At 49.0% G+C, this 14,779-nt stretch overlaps 1 protein-coding gene across 4 annotated transcripts in view; it reads left to right on the top strand.

The window, feature by feature from the left end:
- DPP3 (dipeptidyl peptidase 3) overlaps nt 1-14,391 on the top strand; it is a 30,422-nt gene extending 16,031 nt beyond the window's left edge. For all 4 annotated transcript variants that reach the window (XM_012436929.2, XM_012436928.2, XM_012436931.2 and 1 more), the window contains exons 13-18: nt 481-543; nt 639-763; nt 903-1,023; nt 2,350-2,529; nt 8,952-9,114; nt 13,809-14,391. In XM_012436929.2, coding sequence (XP_012292352.2) covers nt 481-543; nt 639-763; nt 903-1,023; nt 2,350-2,529; nt 8,952-9,114; nt 13,809-13,981 — 825 coding nt within the window. In that variant the 3' untranslated portion in view covers nt 13,982-14,391. The remainder of the gene's footprint in view (nt 1-480; nt 544-638; nt 764-902; nt 1,024-2,349; nt 2,530-8,951; nt 9,115-13,808) is intronic.
- The last annotated feature ends 388 nt before the right edge of the window (nt 14,392-14,779 follow it).

Below are 14,779 nucleotides of genomic sequence, written 5' to 3'. Positions count from 1 at the left end.
GGTTGTGAGGATTAAAAGGATGTTGCCTGAAAGATGCTTGGCATGCGATGGGAGGGTGAGGATGACACTGTGACCTCCTCTGATAGTGCCAGGAGCCCGGCCGGAAGCCCGTGGTGGGCACAACTGGGTTCTCTGGCCCACACGTTTGGGGCATCTCCCACTGGGGTCTGGAGACACCAGATCTGGGTCTTCACAGGACTTGGGGTGAGTCCCTCCCCTGTCTGGCCCTCAGTTTTCCTCTCTGTGCGGTGGGGTAGGCAGCTCTGGTTCTCACGCTCCTGATGGCTCTGAGGAGGCAGCCAGCATCACAGGGCTCAGGGCCGTGCAGGCGTCAGTGTGTGGATGGACCTGCTGCTCCCGCCACCCGCTCCTGTGCTCCCGCTTGCCTTTCTGAGCTACTCTCCAGGCCCATAGATTCTGGGGCTGGAGGCCTGGACCCAGCCGGGGGTTCCTTTCCCTCACTCGCCCTGTGTTCTGCAGGATGAAAAAGGAGCATTCAACTTTGACCAGGAGACAGTGATCAACCCAGAGACGGGCGAGCAGGTGAGGGAGGCCTCGGCGGAGCCCCAGGTGCTGGGAGGGTGGGCACCAGTGGGTCATTGGCCACTCTAAGTCTGACAGTCCAGCTCCTTTTCCAGATTCAGAGCTGGTATCGGAGTGGGGAGACATGGGACAGCAAGTTCAGCACCATTGCCTCCAGCTACGAAGAGTGCCGGGCTGAGAGCGTGGGGCTCTACCTCTGTCTCCACCCGCAAGTGCTGGAGTAAGAGCGGCAGGGCTGAGGGGTGGGCTGTCCCAGTGCGGTGGCCAGCGCTAGGGGCGTGGAGAGTGGGTGATGGCGGCTGGTGGGAGGGGCACAGGGCAGCCTCTGACCATTCGCCACCTGCCTGCCCCTCCCACAGGATCTTTGGCTTTGAGGGGGCTGATGCGGAGGACGTGATCTACGTGAACTGGCTCAACATGGTTCGGGCCGGGCTGCTCGCTCTGGAGTTCTACACACCTGAGGCCTCCAACTGGCGACAGGTGGGGCCTGGGTGGAGCCCCCAGGAGGCAGAAGGGAGCCTGCAGTGGGTGCCAAGATCAGGGTGCAAGGATGGGACCGCTGTACCTTTAAGGCAGATGAACTGGGTTTAATCCCAGACTCCACTACTTAGGGGCAAGTCACATCACTCTTGTGAGCCCCAGAATTCCTCTCTGTGAAATGGCAGTAGGACTCTCCCCGGCCACCATTCAGGGTGAATCAGACGAGGTGACTTTATTAGGACTCCTCGCAGTCGATGCACTCTGTGCCACACACAATTCGTTGTTGTTGTTTTTTTTTTTTTTTTAGACGGAATCTTTCTCTGTTGCCTGGCTGAAGTGCAGTGGCACAATTTTGGCTCACTGCAACCTCTGCTGCCCAGGTTCAAGCAATTCTCCTGCCTCAGCCTCCTGAGTAGTTAGGACCACAAGCTCACACCACCACACCCAGCTAATTTTTTTTGTGTTTAGTAGAGATGGGGTTTCACCATGTTGGCTAGAATGGTCTCGATCTCCTGACCTCATGATCCTCCCATCTCGGCCTCCCAAAGTGCTGGGATTATAGGCATGAGCCACCGTGCCTGGCTGCAACACACAATTCTAAGCATCCTCCATGAATTAACTACCCCAGGAGGTAGGTGCTATTGTTATCCTCATTTTAGAGATGAGGAAGTTGAGGCACAAGGAGATGAAGCTACCTGCCGCTAAGTGGCAGAGCCAGTATTCGCATCCACATGGTGCCTCTGGGGCCGCTTAGTTATGTGTCCTTTGGACACGGGGTAAGCAACAGAAACTTTTTGATAAAATCAGATGGGTGTGGTTTGAGGAGGTGATGTAATGTCATTCAGAGTCCAGAAATAATGGGTCTGAGTCCTGACTCTTCCTTTACTAGCTGTGCGCCCCTAAGGAAGTCCCTCTACCTCTCTGGGCCTCTATTTTATCATCCGTAAACGGGATAATGATGCCTACTTGGTTCCACTTTTGAGCACAAACAAGGTTGTGGAGGAAGAAGTATTTGGGGGCCCTGGAGAGGGTAGCTGCTGTCCTCAGGGGGAACTGGAGCAGCAGGGGTCACAGTGGATGACACGGGAAGCACAGGCACCAGGTCCTGCCTGGAAATGGCCTCCCTGTCTCCTAGGGCAACCTACCCTCTCTGTGAGCTGAGAAAGGAGGAAGCATTTGAGGGGAGGGGAATAAGCAGTAAAGGACCCGCAGGGTGGGGGAGATTGACAGTAACAGTTGCCAGTTAATGAGCATATACTATAGACCAGGCCTAGAACCTAGCACTTGATACAGGCTGCAAATGTCGTCTTTCCCCCACCCCGGCAGGCCCATATGCAGGCCCGATTTGTGATCCTGAGAGTCTTGCTGGAGGCTGGCAAGGGACTCGTCACCATCACTCCCACCACAGGCTCTGATGGGCGCCCAGATGCCCGGGTCCGCCTCGACCGCAGCAAAATCCAGTCTGTGGGCAAGCCTGCCCTAGAGCGCTTCCTGCGGAAACTTCAGGTAAGCAAAGGCCTCTCACCTGGGGGGCCCCCACCAACCTCTCCAGGGGCACTGAGTGTTACCATGTGCCAGGCACAGAGAATAAGCTGTGAGCAGTTTCTTATGCCGTAGTGAGGAAAGGTAGCCAGTAAACATGTAAGCACGTCGGGTGGCTCACGCCTTTAATCCCAGCACTGTGGGAGGCCGAGGCGGGTGGACCACATGAGCTCAGGAGTTCAAGACCAGCCCAAGCAACGTGGCAAAACCTCATCTCTATAAAAAATTCAAAAATTAGCCAGGCTTGGTAGTGCGCACCTGTAGTTCCAGCTACTCTGGAGGCTGAAGTAGGAGAATCGTGTAAGCCTGAGAGGTCAAGGCTGCAGTGAGCCATGATTGCACCACTACATTCCAGCCTAGGTGACAGAGTAAGACCCTATCTCTAAAAAAAAAAAAGAATAAGGGCATCTTTTAAGAATGAAGGACATTTTCGGACAAACAAAAACAGTTAACCATTACTAAACCCTCAGTAACAAAACTTCTTCAGGATATAATTTAGGAAAAAGAAACAGCCCCAGAGAGAAGGTTTGATAAGCCATAAGAAATAGTGTGAGTGATGCTGAATGTAAGGTTACAATATGAACTTTATACAGCAATAAAAATGCTCAATTTGGCTGGGCGTGGTGGCTCATGCCTATAATCCCAGCACTTTGGGAGGCTAGACTCCTTGAGTCCAGGAGTTTAAGACCAGCCTGGGCAACATAACCTCATCTCTACAAAAAGTTTAAGAAGTAGCCAAGTGTAGTGATGCACGCCCGTGGTCCCAGCCACACAGGAGGCTGAGATGGGAGGATCGCTTGAGCATGGGAAGTAGAGGCTGCAGTGAGCCCTGATCACGCCACCACACTCTAGTCTGGGCGACAGAGCTAGACTCTGTCTCTAAAAGAAAAAAGAAAGCGTATTAATCATAAGTTACCCTAAAGAAAGTGCCAAGTCTTACACTAGGATAGGATATTTACAACACATATGGTTAGTCCCCGCTTATCCGCAGCTTTGCTTTCTGCAGCTGCAGGTAGCCACAGTAGAGTACAAGATATTTTTAGGCTGGGTGCAGTGGCTCACGCCTGTAATCCCAGCACTTCGAGAAGTCCAGGTGGGCAGATCACCTGAGGTCAGGAGTTCAACACCAGCCTGGCCAATGTGGCAAAACCCAAAATACAAAAATTAGCTGGGTGTTTTGGCAGGTGCCTGTAATCCCAGCCACTCAGGAGGCTGAGGCATGAGAATCACTTGAATCTGGGAGATGGAGGTTGCAGTGAGCCAAGATCGCACCCCGACCTCCAGCTTGGGCGACAGAGCGAGACACTGCCTCAAAAAGAAAAAAGATATTTTGAGAGAGAGGCTATATTCACCTAACTTTTATTGTGTTATATTGTTACAGGTGTTCTATTTTATTAGTAGTTAGTGTTAATCTCTTCCTGTGCCTAATTTGTAAATTAAACTTTTCTCATAGGTGTGTATATATGGCAAAAAAAAAAAAACAGGGTATATATAGGGCCCTGTAGTATCCATGGCTTTAGGCATCCACTACATGGTTTTGGAACATATCCTTCATATATATGTGGGGATTGCTATACTAACAAATAGTTCATATCTAAAATACATGAAGAACTTTTAGGCCGAGCCAGATGGATCACTTGAGGTCAGGAGTTTGAGACCAGACTGGCCAACATGGTGAAATCTGCCTTTACCAAAAATATAAAAAAGTATCCGAGCATAGTGGCAGGCGCTGGTAATCCCAGCTACTCAGGAGGCTGAGGCAGGAGAATCGCTCAAACCTGGGAGGCAGAGGTTGCAGTGAGCTGAGATCATGCCACTGCACTCCCTCATGGGCAACAGAGTGAGACTCCATTTCAAAAAATACAAATAAATTAAGAACTTTTTTTAAAAGGTAAAGAAGAAGCTGGGCATGATGGCTCACACCTGTAATCCCCAGCACTCTGGGAGGCTGAGGCAGGCAGATCACAAGGTCAGGAGTTCAAGACTAGCCTGACCAACATGGTGAAACCCTGTCTCTGCTAAAAACACAAAAATTACGGTGGCTCACGCCTGTAATGCCAGCACTTTGGGAAGCCAAGGCGGGTGGATCACGAGGTCAAGAGATCAAAACCATCCTGGCCAACATAGTGAAACCCCGTCTCTACTAAAATATAAAAATTAGCTGGGCGTGGTGGTGTGCATCTGTAGTCCCAGCTACTTGGGAGGCTGAGGCAGGAGAATTGCTTGAACCCAGGAGGCAGAGGTTGCAGTGAGCCGAGATTGCATCACTACACTCTAGCCTGGCGCCTGGCGACAGAGCAAGACTCTGTCTCAAAAAAAAAAAAACCCCACAACAATTAGCCGGGTGTGGTGATATGCGCCTATAATCCCAGCTACTCATGAGGCTGAAGCAGGAGAATCACTTGAAACTGGAAGGCAGAGGTTGCAATGAGCTGAAGTCACGCCATTACATTCCAGCCTGGGCGAAGGAGTGAGACTCTGTTTCAAAAAAAAAAAAAAAAAGTGAAGAAGAAAAGTCACCAGAAAAATAAGCAAATGAACAGAAGAGGAAAATGAATAGCTCTTGACCAACTCAGGGAAGATGCTCAACCTCGTTAGTAATCAGGCAAGCTCAACCTAAGCTGCATTAATTACAATTTATACCCACCAGCATGGCAGAAATTAACAACTGCCAGCATCTCCTTGGTAGACTGAGCAATGAGGACTGCATCCACTGCGCTTCTGGAAGGCTGTGTTACATAGGAATTTCAAGAAACAGCAGCAGCATCTCTTAAAGTTGAGCATTCCTGTCACCTACACGGAATGAGTTCTGGGAAAACTTACATCTGTTCCTCAGGAGACACACTGGAATGTTCACAACAGCATTATTAGCAAAAAGCACCAGTGAGCACGGTGGCTCACACCTGTAATCCCAGCACTTTGGGAGGCCAAGGCAGGTGGATCACCTGAGGTCAGGAGTTTGAGACCTGCCTGGTTAACATGGTGAAACTGAAACCCCATCTCTGCTAAAAATACCAAAACATTAGCCAGACGTGGTGGAGTATGCTTGTAATCCAAGCTACTTGGGAAGCTAAGACAGGAGAATCACTTGAACCCGGGAGGTAGGGGTTGTAGTGAGCCGAGATTGTGCCACTGCACTCCAGCCTGGGCAACAAGAGCGAAAATCCCATCTCAAAAAAAAAAGCACTAAATTACACATCAGTGTAGAAGAGATTGTGTGTTTTAAGTAGAAGACTACACAGCAGTGAAAAGAGAAACTATAGCTGCATATTTTAGCACAAATGAATCTCAAATGTAATCCAAGCAGAAAGAGCAAATCAGAATATATACAGTTCAAAAAGCAGCCAAGCCAGGTGGCCCACTCAGGTGGGCAGATTACCTGAGGTCAGGAGTTTGAGACAAGTCTGTCCAACATGGTGAAACCCCCTATCTACTAAAAATTCAAAAATTAGGCGGGCATGATAGCAGATACCCATAGACCCAGCTGCAGAGGAGGCTAAGGCAGGAGGATCACTTGAACCCGGGAGGCAGAGGTTGCAGTGGGCTGAGATTGTGCCACTGCACTCCAGCCTGGGTAACAGAGTGAGACTCCATCTCAAAAAAAAATAATAATAACAGCAAGAACTTAATATATGATTTAGAGTAAAACTCAGGGAAAGCAAGGGAATTTTTTAAAAAGTACATTACCGGCTGGGCTCAGTGGCTCACTCCTATAATCCCAGCGCTTTGGGAGGCCGAGGTGTGCAGATCATGAGGTTAAGAGAGCAAGACCATCCTGACCAACATGGTAAAGCACTGTCTCTACTAAAAATACAAAAATTAGCTGGGTGTGGTAGCGCGTGCCTGTAGTCCCAGCTACACGGGAGGCTGAGGCAGGAGAATTGCTTGAACCCAGGGGGTAGAGGTTGCAGTGAGCTAAGATGGTGCCACTGCACTCCAGCCTGGTGACAGAGCAAGACACCATCTCAAAAAAAAGTATATACCAAGGATAGTGGTTTCCTTAAATGGGGGCAGCCACAGGGTGCAGTCAAGCAGAAGCAGCTGAACTAACTCTGAAGTGAGGTGGTGGCTGTATGAGTGTCTGTTTTAATGTTCTTTACAGCATACATACTGTATCTTTTTTGGGTAAGAAATGTTTTATTTTGTTTTTTTTTTGAGATGGAGTTTCGCTCTTATTGTCCAGGCTGGAGTGCAGTGGTGCAATCTCGGCTCACTGCAACCTCCCCTCCCAGGTTCAAGCGATTCTCCTGCCTCAGCCTCCCAAGTAGCTGGGATTACAGGCATGCACCACCAAGCCCAGCTAATTTTGTATTTTTAGTAGAGACAGGGTTTCTCCATGTTGGTCAGGCTGGTATCAAACTCCTGACCTCAGGTGATCCACCCACTTCAGCCTTCCAAAGTGCTGAGATTACAGGCATGAGCCACCATGCCCGGCTATTTTTATTTTATTTTATTATTTTTTTTGAGATGGAGTCTCGCTCTGTTGCCAGGCTGGAGTGCAGTGGCACGATCTTGGCTCACTGCAACCTCTGCATCCCAGGTTCAAGTGATTCTCCTGCCTCAGCCTCCCAAGTAGCTGGGACTACAGGCACACACCACCATGCCCAGCTAATTTTTGTATTTTTATTAGAAACGGGGTTTCACCATGTTGGCCAGGATGGTCTCGATCTCTTGACCTCGTGATCCGCATACCTTGGCCTCCCAAAGTGCTGGGATTACAACCATGAGCCACCGTGCCCAGTCTATTCTTATTTTTATTTTACTTTTTTTTTTTTGAGACGGAGTCTCACTTTGTTGTCCAGGCTGGAATACAATGGTGTGATCTTGGCCCACTGCAACCTCCACCTCCCGGGTTCAAGTGATTCTCCCGTCTCAGCCTCCTGAATAGCTGGGACTATCGGCACTGCCATCATGCCTGGCTAGTTTTTGTATTTTTGTGGAGACAGAGTTTCACCATGTTTGCCAGGATGGTCTTGAATTCCTGACCTCAGGTGATCCACCAGCCTTGGCCTCCCAAAGTACTGGGATTACAGGCGTGAGCCACCACGCCTGGCCAGAAATGTTTTATTTTAAAAAGGGTAATGGTGGTCAGTGGTGGCTTACACCGATGATCCCAGCACTTTGGGAGGCCGAGGTGGGCAGATCGCCTGAGGTCAAGAATTTGAGACCATCCTGGCCAACATGGTGAAACCCTGTCTCTACTAAAAATAGTAGCCAGGCGTAGTGGCAGGCGCCTATAATTCCACCTACTCAGGAGGCTGAGGCAAGAGAATCACCTGAACCCAGGAGATGAAGGTTGCAGTGAGACCACACCATTGCACTCCAGCCTGGGTGACAGAGTTAGACACTGTCTCAAAAAAAAAAAAAAAAAAAAAAAGGTAATGATAATACCTGCCTTGGCTACATGTCAAATGAGATAATCAAACAAGAAACATTAGCTTTAATTTTGTGAGCATTTAGTCTGTGCTAATCATTGCCCTGTGTTTCCCACTCATTCAGCACAGTAACACTGTGTGAGAGCAGAACTCTTCCTGTTTAGAGATAACAGCTCAGAGTGGTTTCGTAACTTGTCCAAGGTTACACTGCCTGTAAGTGACAGGGCCCAGCACTTTGCAGAGTGTCTTAGACTGTTTTGTGCTGTTGTAACACAAAAAAATACCACAGGCTGGGTGATTTATAAAGAACAGAAATTTATTTCTGACAGTTCTGGAGGTGGGGAAGTCCAAGATCAAGGCACCAGCTAGTTTCCTTGTCTGGTGAAGGCTACTCTCCCCTTCTATCCAGGATGATACCTTGTTGCCAAAATCTCTGGAGGAGAGGAATGGGAGGAATGCTGTGGCCTCACGTAGTGGAAGGCAAAATGGCAATAGGGCCAAACGGGCGTGAAGCCTGTTTTCCGTTTTCTATCTTTCTTTTCTTTTTATTTACAGATGAGACAAGGTCTCACTATGTGGCCCAGGCTGGTCTCAAACTCCTGAGCTCAAGCAGTCCTTTCACCTCAGCCTCCCCAAGTGCCAGGATTGCAGGCATGAGCCACCATAGCCAGCCTTTTTTTTTTTTTTTTAATAGAGATAGGGTCTTGCCATGTTGCCCAGGCTGGTCTCAAACTCCTGGGCTCAGTGTTCCCCCACCTCTGCCTCCCAAAGTACTAAGATTACAGATGTGAGCCACCACACCAAGCCTGAAGCCTCTTCTTTTATAAGGGCCTTAATCCCATTCATGAGGAAGGAGCCTTAATGGTTAGGTTGAAACTTAACCATAAGTTTCAACACCAGAATTTTGGAGGGGACACATTCAAACCCTAGCACAGACTGCCCAGGGCTGAGCACAATCAGCTATGGCCTGTGGCAGAGCCCATCCTAGACGCTTACTCCATCCTCCCACAGGTGCTGAAGTCCACAGGGGATGTGGCTGGAGGCCGGGCCCTGTATGAGGGGTATGCGGCAGTCACTGATGCACCCCCTGAGTGCTTCCTCACCCTCCGGGACACAGTATTGCTGCGTAAGGAATCTCGGAAGCTCATCGTTCAGCCCAACACTCGCCTTGAAGGTAATGGACTCTCGAGCTCCTTTCATGGGGACCACACGGGGCCCTATGGGGAGCATGAAGAACCCACCCAGGGGCTCAGGGAGAGCAGCCCGGCATGGCCCTTATCCTTTCTGTCCCACCTCCAGGGTCCTTCCCATGCCAAACCTCAGGCCCTAATCTTGGTTTCTGTCACTTCACCACCCCCCAACAAACACAAAGTCAAACAGGTTGTAAGACAGTGACAGAAGATCTGAAGAAGACCACCAGAGCAGGGGATAGCAGAATATGCAGGCAGGGGGAAGCCAGGCATTCGTACCAAAGAATTAGACCTGTTGGGTACCCAGGTTGGGGGTCAGGTCAGGAGGGAGCTAGGACCCAGCAAGCCTAGTGAAACCCAGGGGACAGTGCGACTCAGTCGCATCTGGGATGGTGATCAACAGCTGCATCATCCCTCTTCCTTACAAGCAACAACACCAGAGCCTAGCCCTAGCCGCACGGTGCTTGTACCTTTCATATTCAAACCTCCTCGGGTCCCAGCACCGTACTGCCTTCACGTTCTTCTCACCCCTTGACTCATCTTTCCTGATACTTGTCACTTGAGACACCTAAGACAATGTGATGTTATGGAGTGGTTAGAGCACCAGCTTCAGAACTGCCCTGTCACCTTGGCCTAGTCGCTTGACCTTTCTAGACTTCGGTGTCTTCATTCATAAAGCGAGTGTGGATTGCTTGCTGATATTATAGTGAACCTGAATTCCTTCCTGTGGTTTCTAAGTGCTTTCTGGGGATTCACCTTTTAAATCCTCACAATAGCCCAATAAGGTAGGTATTTTTGTTATCCCCATTTTACAGGTAAGGAAACTGAGGCAAAGAGAGTAATTTGCACAAGGATTATTCCTTTTTAGTAGAGGAGCCAAGAGTCAGATTAAGAGTGGTTGAGTCCGCCGGGCGCGGTGGCTCACGCCTGTAATCCCAGCACTTTGGGAGGCCGAGGCGGGTGGATCACGAGGTCAAGAGATCGAGACCATCCTGGTCAACATGGTGAAACCCCGTCTCTACTAAAAATACAAAAAATTAGCTTGGCATGGTGGCGCATGCCTGTAATCCCAGCTACTTGGAGGCTGAGGCAGGAGAATCGCCTGAACCTAGGAGGCGGAGGTTGCGGTGAGCCGAGATCGCGCCATTGCACTCCAGCCTGGGTAACAAGAGCGAAACTCCGTCTCAAAAAAAAAAAAAAAAAGAGTGGTTGAGTCGGCCGGGCATGGTGGCTCACGCCTGTAATCTAAGCACTTTGGAGGCCAAGGCGGGTGGATCACCTGAGGTCGGCAGTTCAAGACCAGCCTGACCAACATGGTGAAACCCCGTCTTTATAAAAAAAATAAAAAATAAAAAAATAAAATAAAATAAAAAGAGTGGTTGAGTCAGGTATGGTGTCCCCTGCCTGTATTCCCAGCTGCTTGAAAGGGTGAGGTGGGAGGATCGCTTGAGCCCAGGAGTTCAAGGCTACAGTGAGCTATGGTTGTGCCATTGTGCTCCAGCCTGGGTGACAGAGCAAGATCTCAACTCTTAAAAAAAAAAAAGCATCGTCATGGTCAGTTATGAGGGTTAAATAGAATAATATTTGTAAAAAGTCATTACCTACTATTGGTGAGGAAAAAGCATTTATTTATTTTTGTTTGTTTGTTTTGAGATGGAGTCTCACTCTGTCACTCAGGCTGGAGTATAGTGGTGCAATCTCAGCTCACTGCAACCTCTGCCTCCTGGGTTCAAGCGATTGGCCTGCCTCAGCCTCCTGAGTAGCTGAGATTACAGGCACCTGCCACCACACCCGGCTAATTTTTGTATTTTTTTTTAGTAGAGACAGGGTTTTATTATGTTGGCTAGGCTGGTCTCGAACTCCTGACCTCAAGTGATCTGCCCACCTTGGCCTCCCAAAGTGTTAAGAATACAGGCGTGAGCCAGCACACTTGGCCTTTTTATTTTTATTTATTTATTTTATTTTTATTTATTTATTTATTTATTTATTGAGACAGGGTCTCACTCTGTCACCCAGGTTGGAGTACATTGGTGCGACCTTGACTCATTGCAGACCTTGACTCTGCTTCCCAGGCTCAAGTGATTCTCCAGCCTCAGCCTCCCCAGTAGCTGGGACTACACAGCCAGCTAAGTTTTATATTTTTTATAGAGATGGGGTTTCTCTATGTTAGCCAGGCTGATGGCAAACTCCTGAGCTCAAAGTGATCCATCCTCCTTAGCCTCCCAAAGTGCTGGGATTACAGGCATGAGCCACCATGCCCGGTGGAAAAAGCATTTATTAAGAGGCTTGGCTTGGCGCTGTGGCTCACGCCTGTAATCCCAGCACTTTGGGAGGCTGAGGTGGGAGAATTGTGAGGTCAGGAGATCAAGACCATCCTGGCCAACACGGTGAAACCCCAACTCTACTAAAAATACAAAAACTAGCTGGGCATGGTGATGTGTACCTATAATCCCAGCTACTTAGAAAGCTGAGGCAAGAAAACCACTTGAACCAGGGAGTCAGAGGTTGCAGTGAGCTGAGATTGCGCCACTGCACTCCAGCCTGGTGACAAAGCGAGACTCTGTCTCAAAAAAAAAAAAAAAAAGGCTCATTCTAGATGCTTTTCCATGCCCTCAAGAGGCTTTCTGGGATTTGGCCCCAGCCCTTGCCAGCCTCACCACCTCTTCCCTGGCTCACTGTACTCCAGGCTCCTGACCCTTCTGTTTCTTCTACCCACTGAGCTCACTCCACTCCTATAGCCTTTGAATAGACTGTTCTCGCTGCTTGGCATGATCTTCCTCCAGATTTTTGCCTGTCTGGTTCTTTTTTTTGAGACCAAGTCTCACTCTATTGCCCAGGCTGGAGTGCAATGGCACAATCTCCACTCACTGCAACCTCTGCCTCTCAGTTTCAAGTGATTCTCCTGCCTCAGCCTCCCGAGTAGCTAGGATTACAGGCATGCACCACCACGCCTGGCTAATTTAGTATTTTTAGTAGAGATGGGGTTTCACCATGTTGGCCAGGCTGGTCTCAAACTCCTCACCTCATGAGCCATCTGCCTTGTCCTCCCATAAATGCTGGGATTACAGGCGTGAGCCACCACGCCCAGCTGCCTGTCTGATTCTTTTTGTCCTTCAGGTCCTTGTAAAATGGCACCTTGTGAGAGAGGTTGTCTCTGACCCCCTCAACCTAAAGTAACGCTTCAGTCCCTCTCTGTTCTGCCACCCAGCTTCATTTTCTTCATGTGCCCATCACACTTGCCCATTTTCTTGCTGGTCACATCTCATGATGGCAGGAGCAACATACCCCAGTGCCTCATGCACAACCTGGCACACTGGAGCTGCTCAGTGACTGTCAAATGAGGCCGGGTGCGGTGGCTCATGCCTGTAATCCCAGCACTTTGGGAGGCTGTGGCAGGTGTTGAAGACCAGCCTGACCAACATGGCCAAACCCTGTCTCTATTAAAAAAAAAAAAAAAAGATTCTTATAGCTCCAAATGAGTGTATTAACAAATCATGTCAGCCATGTGGACAGTATCATTGATTGCTTTGTTATGTCTAACCCTGTGCAAGCTATGGAGGAGCCACTGGGGATCCAAAGGTGATCACAGCTTATTGGGGATGATAAGATAATGGAGATAAATCATCATACAAGGGAAATGTTAATGAATAGCCAATGATCGCATCCATCTTCAAGAGTATCCAGGAACGTTCTGGGGAGGAAGTGGTGGTTCCCACTAGATCTGAAGAACAGTTTGGATTTTCAAAGGCTGCAATGGTGATGTACCGTAAAAACTTTCTTTTTTGAGACAGAGTCTCACTCTGTCCCACAGGCAGTGGTGCAATCTCAGCTCACTGTAATCTCCACCTCCCGGGTCAAGCGATTCTCCAGCCTCAGCCTCCCGAGGAGCTGGGATTACAGGTGCCTACCACCATGCCCGGCTAATTTTGTATTTTTAGTAGAGACAGGGTTTCACCATATTGGCCAGGCTGGTCTTGAACTCCTGACCTCGTGATCCACACACCTTGTCCTCCCAAAGTGCTAGGATTATAGGCATAAGCCACTGCACCCAGCCAAATATTTTATTATTTATTTAGTTTAGTTTAGTTTAGTATGTATGTATGTATGTATGTATTTGAGATGGAGTCTCACTCTGTCACCCAGGCTGGAATGCAGTGGCACAATCGGCTCACTGCAACCTCCGCCATCCAGGTTCAAGCGGTTCTCCAGCCTCAGCCTCCCAAGTAGCTGGGACTACAGCTACACACCACCATGCCCGGGTAATTTTTTTGTATTTTTAGTAGAGACAGGGTTTCATCATATTGGCCAGGCTGGTCTCAAACTCCTGACCTCAGGTGATCTCCCGCCTTGGCCTCCCAAGGTGCTAGGATTACAGGCATAAGCCACCACACCCAGCCTAAATCTTTATTTGACTGACTGAATGAATGAATGAATGAAAGTAGCCATGCATTTAATACTCCCTCTGTAGTATTTCCTTCCTCACAGGGTTAGTGTAAAGATTAAATTAAGTAATTAACCTAAAATGTAGAGCACAGTTTTTTTGTTTGTTTGTTTGTTTTTGCAGAGCTCAGTAAGAAACAGTTGCTGCTATGATTGTGATTATTAAGACTATTATGATGATTTAGTATCCCAATTCAGACCTTTTCCTGCTGCTGTTTTCTCTCCATCTCCTCCCTAGGCTCAGATGTGCAGCTTCTAGAATACGAGGCCTCAGCTGCTGGCCTCATCCGATCCTTCTCTGAGCGTTTCCCAGATGATGGGCCTGAGCTGGAGGAGATCCTCACACAGCTGGCCACAGCCGATGCCCGATTCTGGAAGGGCCCCAGTGAGGCCCCATCTGGCCAGGCTTGAGGAAGATGTGTGTGGCCTCTCCCCCAACTCCACCAAACCAAGGCTGCAAGTGACCCTCCATTCATATGTGTATTTAGGGGCTAGAGGAGGGGAAGGGGCAGGAGCATGGACCTTGGTACTACCTCAGCTGAGGGTGGTGACACTAACCGCTTCCATTTGTCAGCACTTTCCAGCTTGCCAAGTGCTTCCCCTCTGATCTCATTTCATCTGCACTGCCATGTGTGGGGTGAGCAAGACAGGGCTCACCATCCCGTCTACCAGATGAGGAAATGGCAGTTCTGAGAAGTCACTGGTCTAGATCCCGCAGGAGGCACGTGACAGCTAGGGTTCAAAACCTTCTCACCAAATCCAATGCTCCTCACGTATTAATTTTATAACCAGACAAATAAATATCAGAGACAACCACCATCTTTGCAGCGTGTGTGGCTCCTCCTTGCCTTTCTGACTTCTCATTTGCTCCTAGCAGGAGGGTGATGGGCTCAAGGCCTGGGGAGGGGGAAAGCCTCCCTTCCACAACAAGATGTTGACATTATCTCTAGATGAGGATATACAGTCACAGAGCTGAACACAGCATGATTTTTGCAGCCCTCCTTTGTGGCATTTCTTGCTTTTTTTTTTTTTTTTTTTTTTGATACGGAGTTTCACCCTTGTTGCCCAGGCTGGAGTGCAATGGTGCGATCTTGGCTCACTGCAACCTCCTCCTCCCGGGTTCAAGCAATTCTCCTGCCTCAGCCTCCTGAGTAGCTGGGATTACAGGCTCCCGCCACCATGCCCAGCTAATTTTTTGTATTTTTAGTA

This window comes from Aotus nancymaae, unplaced genomic scaffold (genome assembly GCF_030222135.1).
Source record: "Aotus nancymaae isolate 86718 unplaced genomic scaffold, 86718_ANA_hifiasm-v0.15.2.pri h1tg000059l, whole genome shotgun sequence".
NCBI lineage: Eukaryota > Metazoa > Chordata > Mammalia > Primates > Aotidae > Aotus > Aotus nancymaae.
The sequence above is the reverse complement of the archived record's forward strand: the minus strand, read 5'-3'. Positions and strand labels throughout refer to the sequence as shown.